Source organism: Heptranchias perlo, chromosome 18, assembly GCF_035084215.1.
Source record: "Heptranchias perlo isolate sHepPer1 chromosome 18, sHepPer1.hap1, whole genome shotgun sequence".
In the NCBI taxonomy this organism is placed as follows: Eukaryota; Metazoa; Chordata; class Chondrichthyes; order Hexanchiformes; family Hexanchidae; genus Heptranchias; species Heptranchias perlo.
The window spans coordinates 14,060,462-14,075,332 of record NC_090342.1 but is presented as its reverse complement, the minus strand read 5'-3'; the positions used below and the strand labels follow the sequence as shown (position 1 = coordinate 14,075,332).

The window sequence follows — 14,871 nt, the reverse complement described above, 5'->3', positions numbered from 1 at the left end:
AGAAGTGAAGGATAGTATTCGATTAAAAGAGGCTTAAAATGTTGCCAAAAAGAGTGGTAAGCTTGAGGATTGGGAGGGATTTAGGAATCAACAAAGGATAACCAAGAAATTGATAAAGAGGAACAAAATTGAATATGAGAGTAAACTAGGAAGAAATATAAAAACAGATTGTAAGAGCTTCTACAAGTATATAAAAAGGAAGAGATTAGCGAAAGTAAATGTGGGTCCCTTAGAGACAGAGATAGGAGAAATTATAATGGGGAATAAGGAAATGGCAGAGATGTTAAACAAATATTTTTTATATGTCTTCATTGTAGAAGACGCATAACACATACCGGAAATAGTGAGGAACCAAGGGTCTAATGAGATGGAGGAACTTAAAGTAATTAAGATAAGTAAAGAAAAAGTTTTAGAAAAATTAAGGGACTAAAAGCCGACAAATCCCCTGGACCTGATGGCCTACATCCTAGGATTTTAAAAGAGGTGGCTGCTGAGATAGTGGATGCATTGGTTTTGATCTTCCAGAATTCCCTGGATTCTAGAACAGTCCTTGTGGATTGCAAGGTAGCAAATGTAACCCTGCTAATCAAGAAAGGAGGAAGAGAGAAAACAGGGAACTACAGGCCAGCTGGCCTGACATCAGTATAGAACCATAGAACCACAGAAAAGATACAGCACAGAAGGGGGCCATTCGGCCCATTGTGTCCGTGCCGGCTCGAAGAACAACCAGGTGTTCATTCTAATCCCACCTTCCAGCATCCGGTCCGTAGCTCTGCAGCTTACAGCACTTTAGGTGCAGGTCCAGGTACTTTTTAAAAGAGTTGAGGGTCCCTGCCTCTACCACCAATTCAGGCAGCAAATTTTTTACACCCACCACCCTCTGGGTAGAAAAGTTTTTCCTCATGGCCCCTCTAATCCTTCCGCCAATTAGCTTAAATCTATGTCCTCTAGTTCTTGAACTCTTCGCTAGGGGAAACAGGTACTTCCTGTCTACTCTATCTCAGCCCCTCATAATTTTGTACACCTCAATCAAGTCACCCCTCAGCCTCCTCTGCTCCAAGGAAAACAACACCAGCCTATCCAATCTCTCTTCATAGCTGCAATTTTCAAGCCCTGGTAACATTCTTGTAAATCTTCTCTACACTCTCTCCAGAGCAATTACATCCTTCCTGTGATGTGGTGACCAGAACTGCGTAAAATACTCCAGCTGTGGCCTTACCAGTGTTTTATATAGTTCCATCATTACATCCCTGCTTTTGTATTCTATACCTCTGCTAATAGCGGAGAGCATTCCGTATGCCTTCTTCACAACCTTATCTACCTGTACTGCCATCTTCAGAGACCTGTGCACATGCAAGCCAAGGTCTCTCACTTCCTCTACCCCTCTCAATACATTCCCGTTTACAGCGTATTCCCTTTTACTGTTTGCCCTCCCTAAGTGCATTACCTCACACTTCTCCGGGTTGAACTCCATTTGCCACTTTTCTGCCCACTCCACCAACCCATTGATATCTTCTTGGAGTCTACAGCTATCCTCCTCACTATCAACTACACGGCCAATTTTTGTGTCGTCTGCAAACTTGCCAATCATGCCCCCTACATTCAAGTCCAAATCATTAATAAATACCACAAACAGCAAGAGACCCAACACTGAGTCCTGTGGCACACCACTGGAAATGGATTTCCATTTGCAAAGACATCCATCGACTTTTATCCTTTGTTTCCTGTTACTGAGCCAATTTTGGATCCAATTCACCACATTTCCCTGTATCCCATGGGCTTTTACCTTTCTGACCAGTCTGCCATGTGGGACCTTGTCAAATGCCTTACTAAAATCCATGTAGACAACATCCACTGCACTACCCTCATCAATCCTCCTTGTCACTTCCTCAAAGAATTCAATCAGATATGTAAGCATGACCTTCCCTGAACAAATCCATGCTGACTATCCCTGATTAAACCATGCCTTTCCAAGTGACAGTTTATCCTATCTCTTAGTATTGATTCTAAGTTTGCCCACCACCGAGGTAAGACTGACCGGCCTATAATTGTTCGGCCTTTCCCTCGTTCCCTTTTTAAACAATGGTACTACGTTTGCAGTCTTCCATTCCTCTGGTACCTTACCTGTATCCAGTGAGGATTGGAAAATGATCCTCAGAACATCCGTTATTTCCTCCCTGGCTTCCTTCAATAGCCTTAAAAACAACCCATGCAGCCCTGGTGACTTATCAACTTTCAAGGATTCCAGTCCCTCTAGTACTTCCTCTCTCGTAATGTTTCACACCTCTCCTCTTTAACTACTACATCCAGATCATCCCTTTCCTTTGTGAATACGGTGATAAAATATTCATTTAAAACCCTACCCACATCCTCTGCATCTACACACAAGTTACCCTTATCATCCCTGATAGGTCCCACCTTTTCCTTAGCTATCCTTTTGTTCTTAATGTACTGATAAAACATCTTTGGGTTTTCTTTAATCTTACTAGCTAATATTTTTTCATGCCCTCTCTTTGCTTTCCTTATTTCCTTTTTTACGTCATCCCTGTACTTTTTATACTCCTCTAGGCTTTCCTTTTTTTTATTCGTTCATGGGATGTGGGCGTCGCTGGCAAGGCCAGCATTTATTGCCCATCCCTAATTGCCCTTGAGAAGTATTTAGTTTTCTGTGACAGTCATAAGCTTTCTTTTTCTGCTTTATCTTGCCCCGTATACTTCTAGACAACCAGGGGGCTTTTTCTTTGAGGGGACGTGTCTGCATTGTACCCGTAGAATTTCACTTTTTAGATCCTCCCACTGGCTTGCCACTGATTTCCCCTCAAGTAGTTGTGTCCAGTCCACTTCTGCCAAATCACCTCTTAGTTCTGTAAAATTTGCCTTCCCCCAATTTAAAATGTTTACCCCTGATTTAACTCTGTCCTTTTCCATAATAATGCTAAAACTAACTGAATTGTGGTCACTATTCCCAATATGGTCACCCACTGTCACTTCGCCCACTTGCCCATCTTCATTTCTCAGGACTAAATCTGGAATTGCAACCCCTCTTGTTGGGCTTGTCAGGTACTGGCTAAAAAAGTCCTCCTGCACACCGATCAAGAATTTTGCACCTTCTGTGCACCCTCACACTGTTTGAATCCCAGTTGATGTTAGGGTAAATGTAAGGAGTCTTACAACACCAGGTTATAGTCCAACAGCTTTATTGGAATCACAAGCTTTCGGAGCTTTCCTCCTTCGTCAGGTGAGTGGTTCCAATAAAGCTGTTGGACTATAACCTGGTGTTGTAAGACTCCTTACATTTGTCCACCCCAGTCCATCACCGGCATCTCCACATCGATGTTAGGGTAGTTGAAGTCCCCTACTATTATTGCCCTATTGTCAGTAGTAGGGAAAATACTAGAATCTATTATTAAGGACATAGTAACAGAGCACTTAGAAAATCGTAATATGATTAGGCAGACTCAACACGGTTTTATGAAAGGGAAATCCTGTTTGACAAATCTTTAGAGTTTTTTGAGGATGTAACCAGCAGGGTAGATAAAGGAGAGCCAATGGATGTAGTATATTTCGATTTTCAAAAGGCATTCGATAAGGCATCACATAAAAGGTTATTACACAAGATTAGGGCTCATGGGATTGAGGGTAATATGTTAGCATGGATTGAGGATTGGTTAATGGACAGAAAACAGACAGTAAGAATAAACGGGTCATTTTCGGGTTGGCAGGTTGTAATTAGTAGGGTGCCGCAGGGATTGGCACTTGGGCCTCAACTATTTACAATCTATATTAATGACCTAGATGAAGGGACCAAGTGTAATGTATTCAAGTTTGCTGACAATACAAAGCTAGGTGGGAAAGTAAGCTGTGAGGAGGACGCAAATAGTCTGCAAAAGGATATCGACAGATTAAGTGAGTGGGCAAGATGGTGGCAGATGGAATATAATTTGGGGAAATGTGAGGTTATTCACTTTGGTAGGAAGAATAGAAAAACAGAATAATTTTTAAATGGTGAGAAACTATTAAATGTTGGTGTTCAGAGGGATTTGGGTGTCCTTGTACACGAAACACAGAAAATTAACGTGCAGGTACAGCGAACAATCAGGAAGGCAAATGGTATGTTGGCCTTTATTGCAAGGGGATTGGAGTACAAGAGTAAGGAAGTCTTGCTGCAATTGTACAGGGCTTTGGTGAGACCACACCTGGAGTACTTTGTGCAGTTTTGGTCTCCTTACCTAAGGAAGGATATACTTGCCTTATAGACGGTACAACAAAGGTTCACCAGATTGATTCCTGGGATGAGGGGGTTGTCCTATGAGAAAAGATTGAGTAGAATGGGCCTATGCTCTCTGGAGTTTAGAAGAATGAGAGGTGATCTCATTGAAATATATAAGATTCTAAGACGGCTTGACAGGGTAGATGCTGAGAGGATGTTTCCCCTGGCTGGAGAGTCTAGAACTAGGGGACATAGTCTCAGGATAAGGGGTCGGACATTTCGGACTGATCCGAGAAGGAATTGCTTCACTCAGAGGGTCGAGAATATTTGGAATTCTCTACCCCAAAGGGCTGTGGATGCTTAGTCGTTGAGTATATTCAAGACTGAGATCGATAGTTTTTTTGGATTCTAAGGGATATTTTTTTTTTATTCGTTCACGGGATGTGGGCGTCGCTGGCAAGGCCGGCATTTATTGCCCATCCCTAATTGCCCTCGAGAAGGTGGTGGTGAGCCGCCTTCTTGAACCGCTGCAGTCCGTGTGGTGACGGTTCTCCCACAATGCTGTTAGGAAGGGAGTTCCAGGATTTTGACCCAGCGACAATGAAGGAACGACGATATATTTCCAAGTCGGGATGGTGTGTGACTTGGAGGGGAACGTGCAGGTGGTGTTGTTCCCATGCGCCTCCTGCCCTTGTCCTTCTAGGTGGTAGAGGTCGCGGGTTTGGGAGGTGCTGTCGAAGAAGCCTTGGCGAGTTGCTGCAGTGCATCCTGTGGATGGTGCACACTGCCTGAGGAAGGGGAAAGCCCCCGAAAGCTTGTGGGATTAAAAATAAAATCGTTGGACTATAACTTGGTGTTGTAAAATTGTTTACACTCTAACACTAGAGGGAGCTTTTGATCTCACTTGTTTGCAGGCAACCAGAGCTGGAGTGCTGTGATTTGTGAAATTGGATTTGAAAAGTCTGAGAGTTTCAGCAACAGGAGACATAGACAAGTACCCACCCATAGCAGGCATATTGGAACTACTCCAGGTACCAATATGAACAAAACAGAAGATATGGCTTTTGCACAAGTGTCCATTGACATTAGATTTAAACTAGGGAAGCAAATGTGAAAGCAATTTTACTTCAGCATGTCAGGCAAACATGGGGTCAGTAAACTGAGATCCAAGACATAGAGGAAAACCAATGTAAAATGTCAGCATAGTTAACATTATGACTATAATAGGAATGTTTTAAGGGTCAAAATTGATGAGCCTTAAATGAGACCAGAGATTAAGATATTTACCACTTTGCCATCCCAGCTGATCATAAGACATATTGGCCAGTCTGAGAGCATTGGAGACAAATAAAGATAGACTTATGACTATATAACCCAGAGATCATATGCAGGGGACACTCTCCTGAGGTTGAAGCGGAGGTATATTATTGCTGTAGAATGGAAGGAGCTTTACTCTACATTTAAATGTACTTCATGCTTACACTGGATACTGGAAATGGAAAGCATTCCATTCCCCAACACCAACATCCTTCACCTTGATCTTCTCCTCATATACAGCTATGCACCAACTGTGGCAAAGAAAGCAGACTGCTAACCTGCTCTTAAGATATTTTTGCATCTGATGCTTTTGTAGTTGCAATTGCAGGAGAGCACTGCCTGTGTGCTAGGGCACCCCGCATTTACTTTGCTAAAATCAGCTCTCTTATCCCAATGACAGAATCAAAGACTATGGGGCTGAAATTGGAAATGGCCCGTGGAAGCAAAACGGGCGGTAACGCATCAGTCGCCTGTTATAGGGGTTGTAGGGCTGGATTAACTGGTGTCAGGCAGACTCACCAAAGCTCAATGCTCATGTTTTCTTTTGATAGAACATGACCCATTCGATAACACTATTTTTGGGAAGTGAACTAAATTTGTGGTTTCTCAGGAATGTATTTTATATGGTATGAAAAAGGCATAAACAATGCATCGTACATTAGGAGTATACTAAGGGGCGAATACTTTAAAAAAATGAACAGAACTCATTTTCTCCTTGAACACGCTTTTCCTGCAGGTTCAGACCTGTGTTATAAATTTATGACATCCTCTGCCATACTTGCACTGTTATTACAGATTCTTCCCTTATGCCTTGTTGTTTCACTTATAATGTGAAAGGCACACAGCTGGAGTTTGCTGTGAATCTCTGCAGCAAAATTAGCCCACAGTTCCAATGTGATTCGCTAAGAGTTAATTACTGTCTTTCTCCACATTCCTTATCTGTGAATGACCCCAGTTTTGTCAGTTTTACGATACAAAAGACAGCTTTGCATTGCATGTAAACAAACATGCTGGAAAATCTGAAAACAGAAACAGTAAGAAAGCTGATAATACTTTGTGGAGAAACAGAAGTCTATCAGCCGACGGTTTCAAGGCTATTCTCAAAGGTTAGGATGTCCCCCAAGGGTTAGCTCTGACACTCCTCCAACTGTTTTTTTTTTGCAGTAGATGGGCGGAAACAATGCAAGAGGGCGGCACAAAACACACCCTCAGCGCTGCTGCTGCTGCTGGAGAGATACTGCGAACAGTTTCTACCGATTCCCTCAAACTTTAAAGTTTGTTGATAGGAGCCTGGTGTCCTGAAATTCCTGCTGGAGACGGGCGAGCAGGAGAAGGGTGGGGTTTTGAGTTGAGCGGTTCTACATTGTTTCTGTTCCAGCGCTCAGTTCCTGCAACGTGACGGATTCTCCAGAAAAAAAAAAGGATCATTTACATTTTTATTTGGAGTCCGGACTCTTGTTGCTACCTGGAGACCAAAGGTTTTCTGCCGCTTTTCACTAGTTCGCTTTTTTATAAAGTGGGGGGGGTGATTTTTGATTCTATTTTTAGTGACACAAACGTCCTTTTTTAAAGATATATATTTAATAAAAAAAGACCAAAGTTTTCAAGATGAGTGATGTGGATTCGGACGAAGAACAGTTGGAAATGGAAGAATTTCCTGATGGTGAGTCATCAAATATATATTGAAGGAAATGTTGGCTGGTTAAATTTTCGCGAAAGCCTTTACTGGGGCCACTTCTGTTAAAAAGGATTCGAACATTTAAAGCATGTCCAGTTTCCGCTTGTACTCACTCATCTTTCTCCTGTTGAGATCTACAGCTACGTTGATGTTAAAAGGATCGAGATCCCCACTTTATTTAACTTTATGTACGGTGTTGCTTTGTTACATTTTGGTATTCTCAGGCTGGCCAAATTAATGGCAGCCTTATTATAATTCATGGTAAAACATTAAAACTTTGACTTGGCAAAGAAGTGGGTGGAGTGAGTGATAAACCAAGTTGATGGGAGAAACTAGAGTTACTTCATGCATGGCTCTGATTCACCCCGCAATGTAAGTCCCCACCTTTGTTGAGCAATTGTTTCTGGTTAAATCTACAGGTTTGGAATTTTAAAATAGTTGGAAAAATTAAAATTAAGCCATGTCCACTCTATTGGGACATTTCCACATCGTTCACCTGAGGAAGGAGGAAGCCTCCGAAAGCTTGTGAATTTAAAATAAAATTGCTGGACTATAACTTGGTGTTGTAAAATTGTTTACAATTGTCAACCCCAGTCCATCAACCGGCATCTCCATATCACTCTATTGGGCATCGGGGTAGAGTTTCCGCTAGATCACACTGGTTTTATCAACACAATCCGCCCAAACCAGTGCAAAAAATCGTGGAAAATCACGCGTAAGTTAGGTCAGGCGTTAATTGAGTTTCTGCAATCTTTAACGCTGGTTCAAAAAGCATCGCAGCAGAAGCCGGCCCTGCCCATAAAACTGGCCATGCCCCCAGATTGAAATAATGAGGATGGTGAGTTTCCGCTGTTTGCGGCCGTTGGAGGAGGGTCTTTAAATTAAGCTAATTTTCCTAGGTGCGCAGGCACTAGTAGGCACATTTTAAACATTTTTACATTTAAAAAATATTTAATTTACTAAAACTGACTAATGTACACCAACGAAACTAGTAAATGGTTCAGTATAGTTTTTTTAAATCATTTTCAATGATTTTAAATCTGGTCACTCACAAGTGGAGGACTAGACACTTATTAAAAATGCTTATCTTTTTGTGATAAATCAGCTGTATCAATAAAACTGCACCAGGTTACCATCTTAAATATGTCAATTAATATTTCTTAATGCAAAGGAAAAAAAATAAACAATTAGGTTCTATGACGCTGACCGATTGCGCTGGTTCATGGAAGAGTTTACGTTTGTAATTATGCATTTTAACAGAAACTTGAACTGTAACCGAACCATTGCAATTTGTGCCCAATTTGTCGATTGCGCCCAAAGCGGAAACTCTACCCAAACTCTTTTTCAGGTAACATCTTAAGCTGAATGTCATTAGGTTGGTGTTAAAGGGCTTAGCTGTGAGGAACCTCCAGTAAAGGTAGGGCTCTTCAGCCTCAGAAGAGACTTCATAGAAGTATATAAAATAGCTATACAAAACCCTGGTTAGACCACACCTGGAGTACTGTGAGCAGTTCTGGGCACCGTACCTTCGGAAGGACATATTGGCCTTGGAGGGAGTGCAGCGTAGGTTTACTAGAAAGATACCCGGACTTCAAGGGTTAAGTTACGAGGAGAGATTACACAAATTGGGGTTGTATTCTCTCGAGTTTCGAAGGTTAAGGGGTGATCTGATCGAAGTTTATAAGATATTAAGGGGAACAGATTGGGTGGATAGTGAGAAACTATTTCCACTGGTATCGGATTTTAGGAGTAGGGGACACAGTCTAAAAATTAGAGCCAGACCTTTCAGGAGCGAGATTAGAAAACATTTCTACACACAAAGGATGGTAGAAGTTTGGAACTCTCTTCCGCAAATGGCAATTGATACTAGCTCAATTGCTAAATTTAAATGTGAGATGGATAGCTTTTTGGCAACCAAAGGTATTAAGGGATATGGGCCAAAGGCAGGTATATGGAGCTAGATCACAGATCAGGCATGATCTTATCAAATGGCGGAGCAGGCACGAGGGGCTGAATGGCCTACTCCTGTTCCTATGTTCCTAGTTAAAAGGACAGAGAAAGTAAATTCAAAACCAGACTTTCAGATGCATTAAGTAAACAGGACAAGAGGGCAGAGGTTCAGGGTTGTAAAAAGCAAATGTAGGACAGGCCAGAGGTTTTTTTTCACTACAACAACCACTTCGAATTATGTAGTGCCTTTAATTTAAGAAAAGTTCCAAAAGTGCTTTGCAGAGGGAAAAAAGAATGAGCACTTGAGCCTTTGCAGGAGGTTAAAATATTGGGTTTTGAGGATGCTTTTAAAGGTAGGCGGAGGGATTTGGGGAGGGAGTTACAGAAGTAGGTTTGAGCCTGCTGAAGAGATTGCCACTGACTGGCCTTCCCCCTTCAGAGAACTGGAGTGGAGGTGCATTTGGCAGGCTGATGCAGTGGAGGGGTTTTGTAGATGAAGATTTTCACAGAGGATGATCGATAGCTGAAAAGGATTGCAAGGAAGACTGCTTGAAACCAGGGCTCATTTGAAAAACACAAGTAGATGCTGTAATAAGAAGATGGCAGGTTTGTTATACTTGAAGAATTAGATCAAATAGGTTAACATATTTGGGTACACAGCATTTGGATAGACCTGGGTTATCCTGTCCCTGTCTTTAGGTGATTTTGTTGCAGCCTGAAAGCTGACTTCCTGGGCCTGCATATATCATTGGCATCAGTGTGATTTCACACATGCACATGCAGGAACGTTCGTTGTACAACAAACTTAGATAGTGGAGTGGATAAAAGTAACAGTTTGCAGTAAAAATCAATAAACTCTTTGAAGGAAAAGACCTCTCTCCTGTGTTGGGTTTTGTTTATGTAACTCTTCATGACACATTGCAGTCCTCCAGCAAGGTGCTTTGCCTCAAACTCAGGCAGCCTGAGGTTATATTGCAGCTAGTGCAGAACAGAAGAGATGTCAAACTATCTACCTAAAGGGGTTCTCTTTGTTTAAATGGGTTTGGGATCACCAATCTGACTCAAGTTATACTTGGACTGACTTTACACTAAAACATTGCGCTGACATAAAAATATAACAGCAGCAGCCAAGGTAGATTTTCACTGAAAATTCTTCACTCGCGGAAATGAAATTAAGCACTATGAGAACGTTTTTGAACAAGCTCAGTTTAATTCAGAAGACCAATAATTCAAATCCCCAGCTCAGAACTTCAAATTTTAAGGCCATGCAAATGAGCAGGGAAATAGTTTTTCCAGTCACTCGAGTGGGAGACTCACAGAAAGTACAAATGTTTGGCTACAATGCAATCAATCATCATAGGTACATCAAGAAAAGTCCATTGTGGTTTAATTGCCCTTCATAAGATCTTTTGAAGAAATATGTGTTTTGTAAAATACACTGGCAAGGTGAATTCAGTGGGTTCCACCTTCTCATACCACATTCAGCATCAGTGTAACTTCCCTTATTAAATCAAACGGGTCTGTCAGCAACGATATAACCTAACATTCACAATGGACAGATAGTTACCTTATTCAGATTACAGGAAACCCCTGTTGTTTAAATCAGTGGTGCCCTTAGCAGTTTAACTCAGTGAACTGATCTATGATTAAAGACACTTTTTATTTTAAAATAAAACAAAGCCCTTCAAAATTGGTGCCACTAATATTGTTTTGTGAATGAACATACTAGATACAAGTGGAGAAGTGGTCCCACACATGTTCTTTTTTTCAGACTATCTTCAAGTAGCAGATCCATCCCATTAGTATCAATATTTAGATATATACAAATTAATTGACCTAATTAAAATTGATTTGGATTTGAAATTTGGTTCAGAGCTATTCCTGTAGCTTAGATTCATAATTTAACTTTTGAACATTAGGGTATAAAGACATTAGATGTCAAGATTTTTAAAACGCTCTATTAAAATTGAGATTTACTTGACTGGAGTTTGACTTACAAAGGGTAAAGACCCCTTATTGTAAATAAAAGGATGGGAAAAGACATCCATGACCACACCAGCTGAAGCAGGAGGCTGCAAGGAGGATGATTCCCTGCATTCCAACCAAAGCAATTGTGACCACATAACAGAAAATTATAGCTCTAATCAGCTCTACTGTGAGTTGATTAGTTTTTAATGACAAATGCCAGTCAAAGCAATTTAAAGTCCCACCCATAACCAAGTTGGAAAGGTCTGATAGGAACAGGTTAGATCATCTTGTAACCTTAAAAATCACAGGGCAATTAATTTGATGGTTATTGACAATTATTGATGGAACTTCTCAAACTACAAACACTTCAAAATTAGAAACAAAAATAGAGTTTTGTAGCCTGTTCATTAATTTGTTTCTAGTGCCTCTGTTTCTTACACTTGTAGTAGAAAGTAAACAGAAATGTATTTGCTTGAGAAACTGCCAATGCAGTGACTTTGTATTCTATGAGGGAACAAATATCTCAGGTAATAGATGCCTAGTGAATTAGAAAACAGTAATCAAGCAGTTTTGAAGATGTCGTAAACCAGTGGATTAAATTACTCCCTTTCAAAACATTCTTTTGTATTATATAATCTATAGCTTTTTTAACTATTGCTATGCAGAAGATAAACAGGCGTAGGCCATTTGGCGCATCAAGCCTGCTGTACTATTTTCTTAGCCTCGATGGCTCTTTATCTTTTCAAACCCAATTCTACAGCCTTTCTTCATATTCCTTATTTCCCTAGCAAATCCCTTTCTCACTTTTAAACATCTCCATTGATTTTGTGGATGCTTTATGCCTCTCACCCCATCCCCACTGATTTTAAGGCAGATCTGGGGCAAGAGGGAGGTGCAAAGGAATGTGGGGATGTGCTAGGCTAAGTGCTGACCTCCCCTCTACTTTCCTGTCCACATAGTGAGTGCCATCTCCACAAAGGCAAAGAGCTGCTTTGGTATTGCTGGCCCACTTCCTGTCCTGGTTCTCTCCCAATGGTTGTGGGCGGCCTTGGACTGTAAGCATAGTGTATTTATTAAGATGTTAGCAACTGGCAGAACAAACAAAACGACCCTCCCACTTTCCTCCTTGGCCCTGACTATTGCCTTGAATTCCCATAGTGGTTTTCAGGGCATATCTCTTTTGTAGTTCATCTGTCAAGAGCTCTGTACATGGAACTATTGGCCATGACTGGCAACCTGCAGACAGTTTTTTTTTGTAATGATGGAGTGCTGAAAAAAAAACAATGTTGTGAGCTAGCTTGCCAGATAATCTCCCTGAGGCTGCAGCTAATAGACAGTTACAATTGGGTCATGCTTGTGTGAAGGAACAATATGAATGTATGCTCAGGTGCCTACACTTGCAGTGACATGCTGGACCTGGGAGATTCGATTGACTTGCCATATAATCTCCTCCCAAGCAGCTAGAACCTCTTCTTTCAAGGGGCTGGGGGAATGGAGGGAAGGTGACCTTTTTCTCCAAAGTGGGCAACCATCCAACATTAAACCTTCTACAGCAGAACCTCCAAGGAATCATTATTAATGGTGGTGGACAACTGGCAGTAGTGAATCTGTGGCTTGTTATACACCCTGCCCATTTTTTTCCTTTCCGTTGAAGTCTTATCCATGGTTGTCATTGCACAACTCTTTAAAACGCCTTCCGCACTTCTCCTTTCATCCAGCTGCAGCACTTATCTACTCTCATTTAAGGGCAAGCAGCAACCTTTAGGAGCAGCCAGTTAAATCCATTTTTTTGACTTGCAGCCAACCAGCCTACAAGTCTAATTCTCTGTGAACACTTTCCATGTGCAAGGAGCCCATTAAAATGAATAAGAGCGGCTTAGATCACAGCTAGGCTAGCTCTCCTACCCCCCCCCCCACCCCCCCCCCCTCATTGCCAGTGCAGGTGCATGCATGCTAAGGGCACAGGCAGCAGCAATTTTGTGGGGATTCCAATATTGAGCTATGGTTTTTCCCCAGCTGGGAGCAATTCGGTGTCCTTTGGAGGGTACCAGATTGAAACTGTATATCACGTGCCCTGCCTAATGCAATATTTTCATGCTTTGTTATTGCATGCAGGCTATACTTTCTCAGAACTTCAATCACTCTGTACTTCCAACCTCCTTACACAGTGCTTTCCCAAAGGGAGCCTCTGCTTCTGTGCTTTCATCAGGGTCAACCTCTCAACACCATCTGACAATGTCAGCTGCGCACACAGCTTCATACATAAACTCTCCTTTTCACATTCCATGATACAGTTCCCATCCGATAGATTCATTTGCATAGGCAGTCAAGAACATTTTCAGCTACAGCAGTGTATTTTTTCACCATTTCAGACATCCTCCTTCATTGGGCATACAATTGCCTGGTATTCAACTGCTTCCACCTCCTAACCATCAATATCCACTTTCCTTAGTGTTTATCCTTCTGTATTCTCTCTTGTATTGTAACCTTTGATCAGCGATTGAGAAGCTGATATCAAGCCCTCATTTCTTTCCTTCAGCACCAGGTCCTTGGTCACCATGATGTCCAAGTGAGACCACTGTCATTATCTGCATATTCTGGTCTTACCACATCCTGGCCTACACTTACACCTTTGGCTTATTGTCTTCAGTGTCTTTACTTCCTATTGCCTTTCTTGTGGTATGGCTCATGACAGTGTTATACAGAGACAGGGGCGATTTTTAACCCCAAGAATGCGTGGGTTGGGGGCGGAAAGGAGTTGAAAATAGTTGGGTTTTTTTATGTCGTGACCGCAAAGTTTTTGGACTCGGCATTCCCAATGGGAAGCCTGTACTTTTCCGCGGCGACGTTAAACCCGGAAATAAAGCTGGGTTGCAGTCGCGACCCAAAAAACAACTATTTTCAAGTCCCACCCGCCCCCAACCTACCCGTTCTTGGGGTTTAAAATCACCCCCATGGGACTTGTATAGATTACTTGATACTCCATACCCCTCTGCTTTTCTAAGTCTCCTCCCACTTTCAAAAGCTTCCTTAAAACCCATCATGTTGACAATGCCTTTGTATCGCCTCTCCTAACTCTTGCTCAGTATCTATTTCCCTCACCCTTTTAAAGTGCCCACAGCACACTATACAGGTACAAAATGGGTGTTGACATACTTGAAAATATTATATTGCAAGATTATTTATCTTTTTTCTATGTTTACATGTGTCAAACAGGTGGCAAAGTATTCTTTTAAACTTTCTTTCCAATTATATTCTGCTCTTATCATGTTGGAGACATTCACTTATCCTCACAGGAATGGCATTCTCATTGCAGACCTAAGGATTTTTCAGCTAATATTTGTGAGTTCACAAAATTTGGGTGACAAATAAATAAAGTTCAGAGTCTTTGGGGACAGTAAAACATTTTTAATTCCTTGGAATCAAAATATTGTTAGTGCCTGATGGACCAGTAGAGAGGGAATTCCTTAGCTCACAGATTCTAGTGACAGCCCTGTGTTGTGTGAAAAATATTATCGAATAACCCATCCCTGCCCCAGGATTTTAAAGCACCAGTTTCTTTAACAGTGTCTGCTAATGCTTGGGTGAATGCATTGAAATTGATAAATAACGACTAGCCCAATTGTGGAATTAGAAGATTTCTCTCTAGCTAAAAATGCAACACACTACTGAACTGTACCAGAGGTGCACCAAGATTAGGGCTAGCACAAAGTCACTTCGAATTCTTGGCTCTTTGGCCTTATTCGGA

The 14,871-nt window shown here is 41.5% G+C and overlaps 1 protein-coding gene across 4 annotated transcripts in view; it reads left to right on the top strand.

The window, feature by feature from the left end:
* The first annotated feature begins 6,657 nt into the window (after window positions 1-6,657).
* The window catches only part of ano6 (anoctamin 6), a 158,268-nt gene continuing 150,054 nt past the window's right edge, over window positions 6,658-14,871 (top strand). The window contains exons 1-2 of one of the 4 annotated variants that reach the window (XM_067999412.1): window positions 6,658-7,005; window positions 7,100-7,190. In XM_067999412.1, the coding sequence (XP_067855513.1) occupies window positions 7,136-7,190 (55 nt within the window). In that variant the 5' untranslated portion in view covers window positions 6,658-7,005; window positions 7,100-7,135. Of the gene's footprint in view, window positions 7,191-14,871 lie in introns of all 4 variants that reach the window. The other 3 variants (XM_067999415.1, XM_067999416.1, XM_067999413.1) reach the window with 3 other exon arrangements.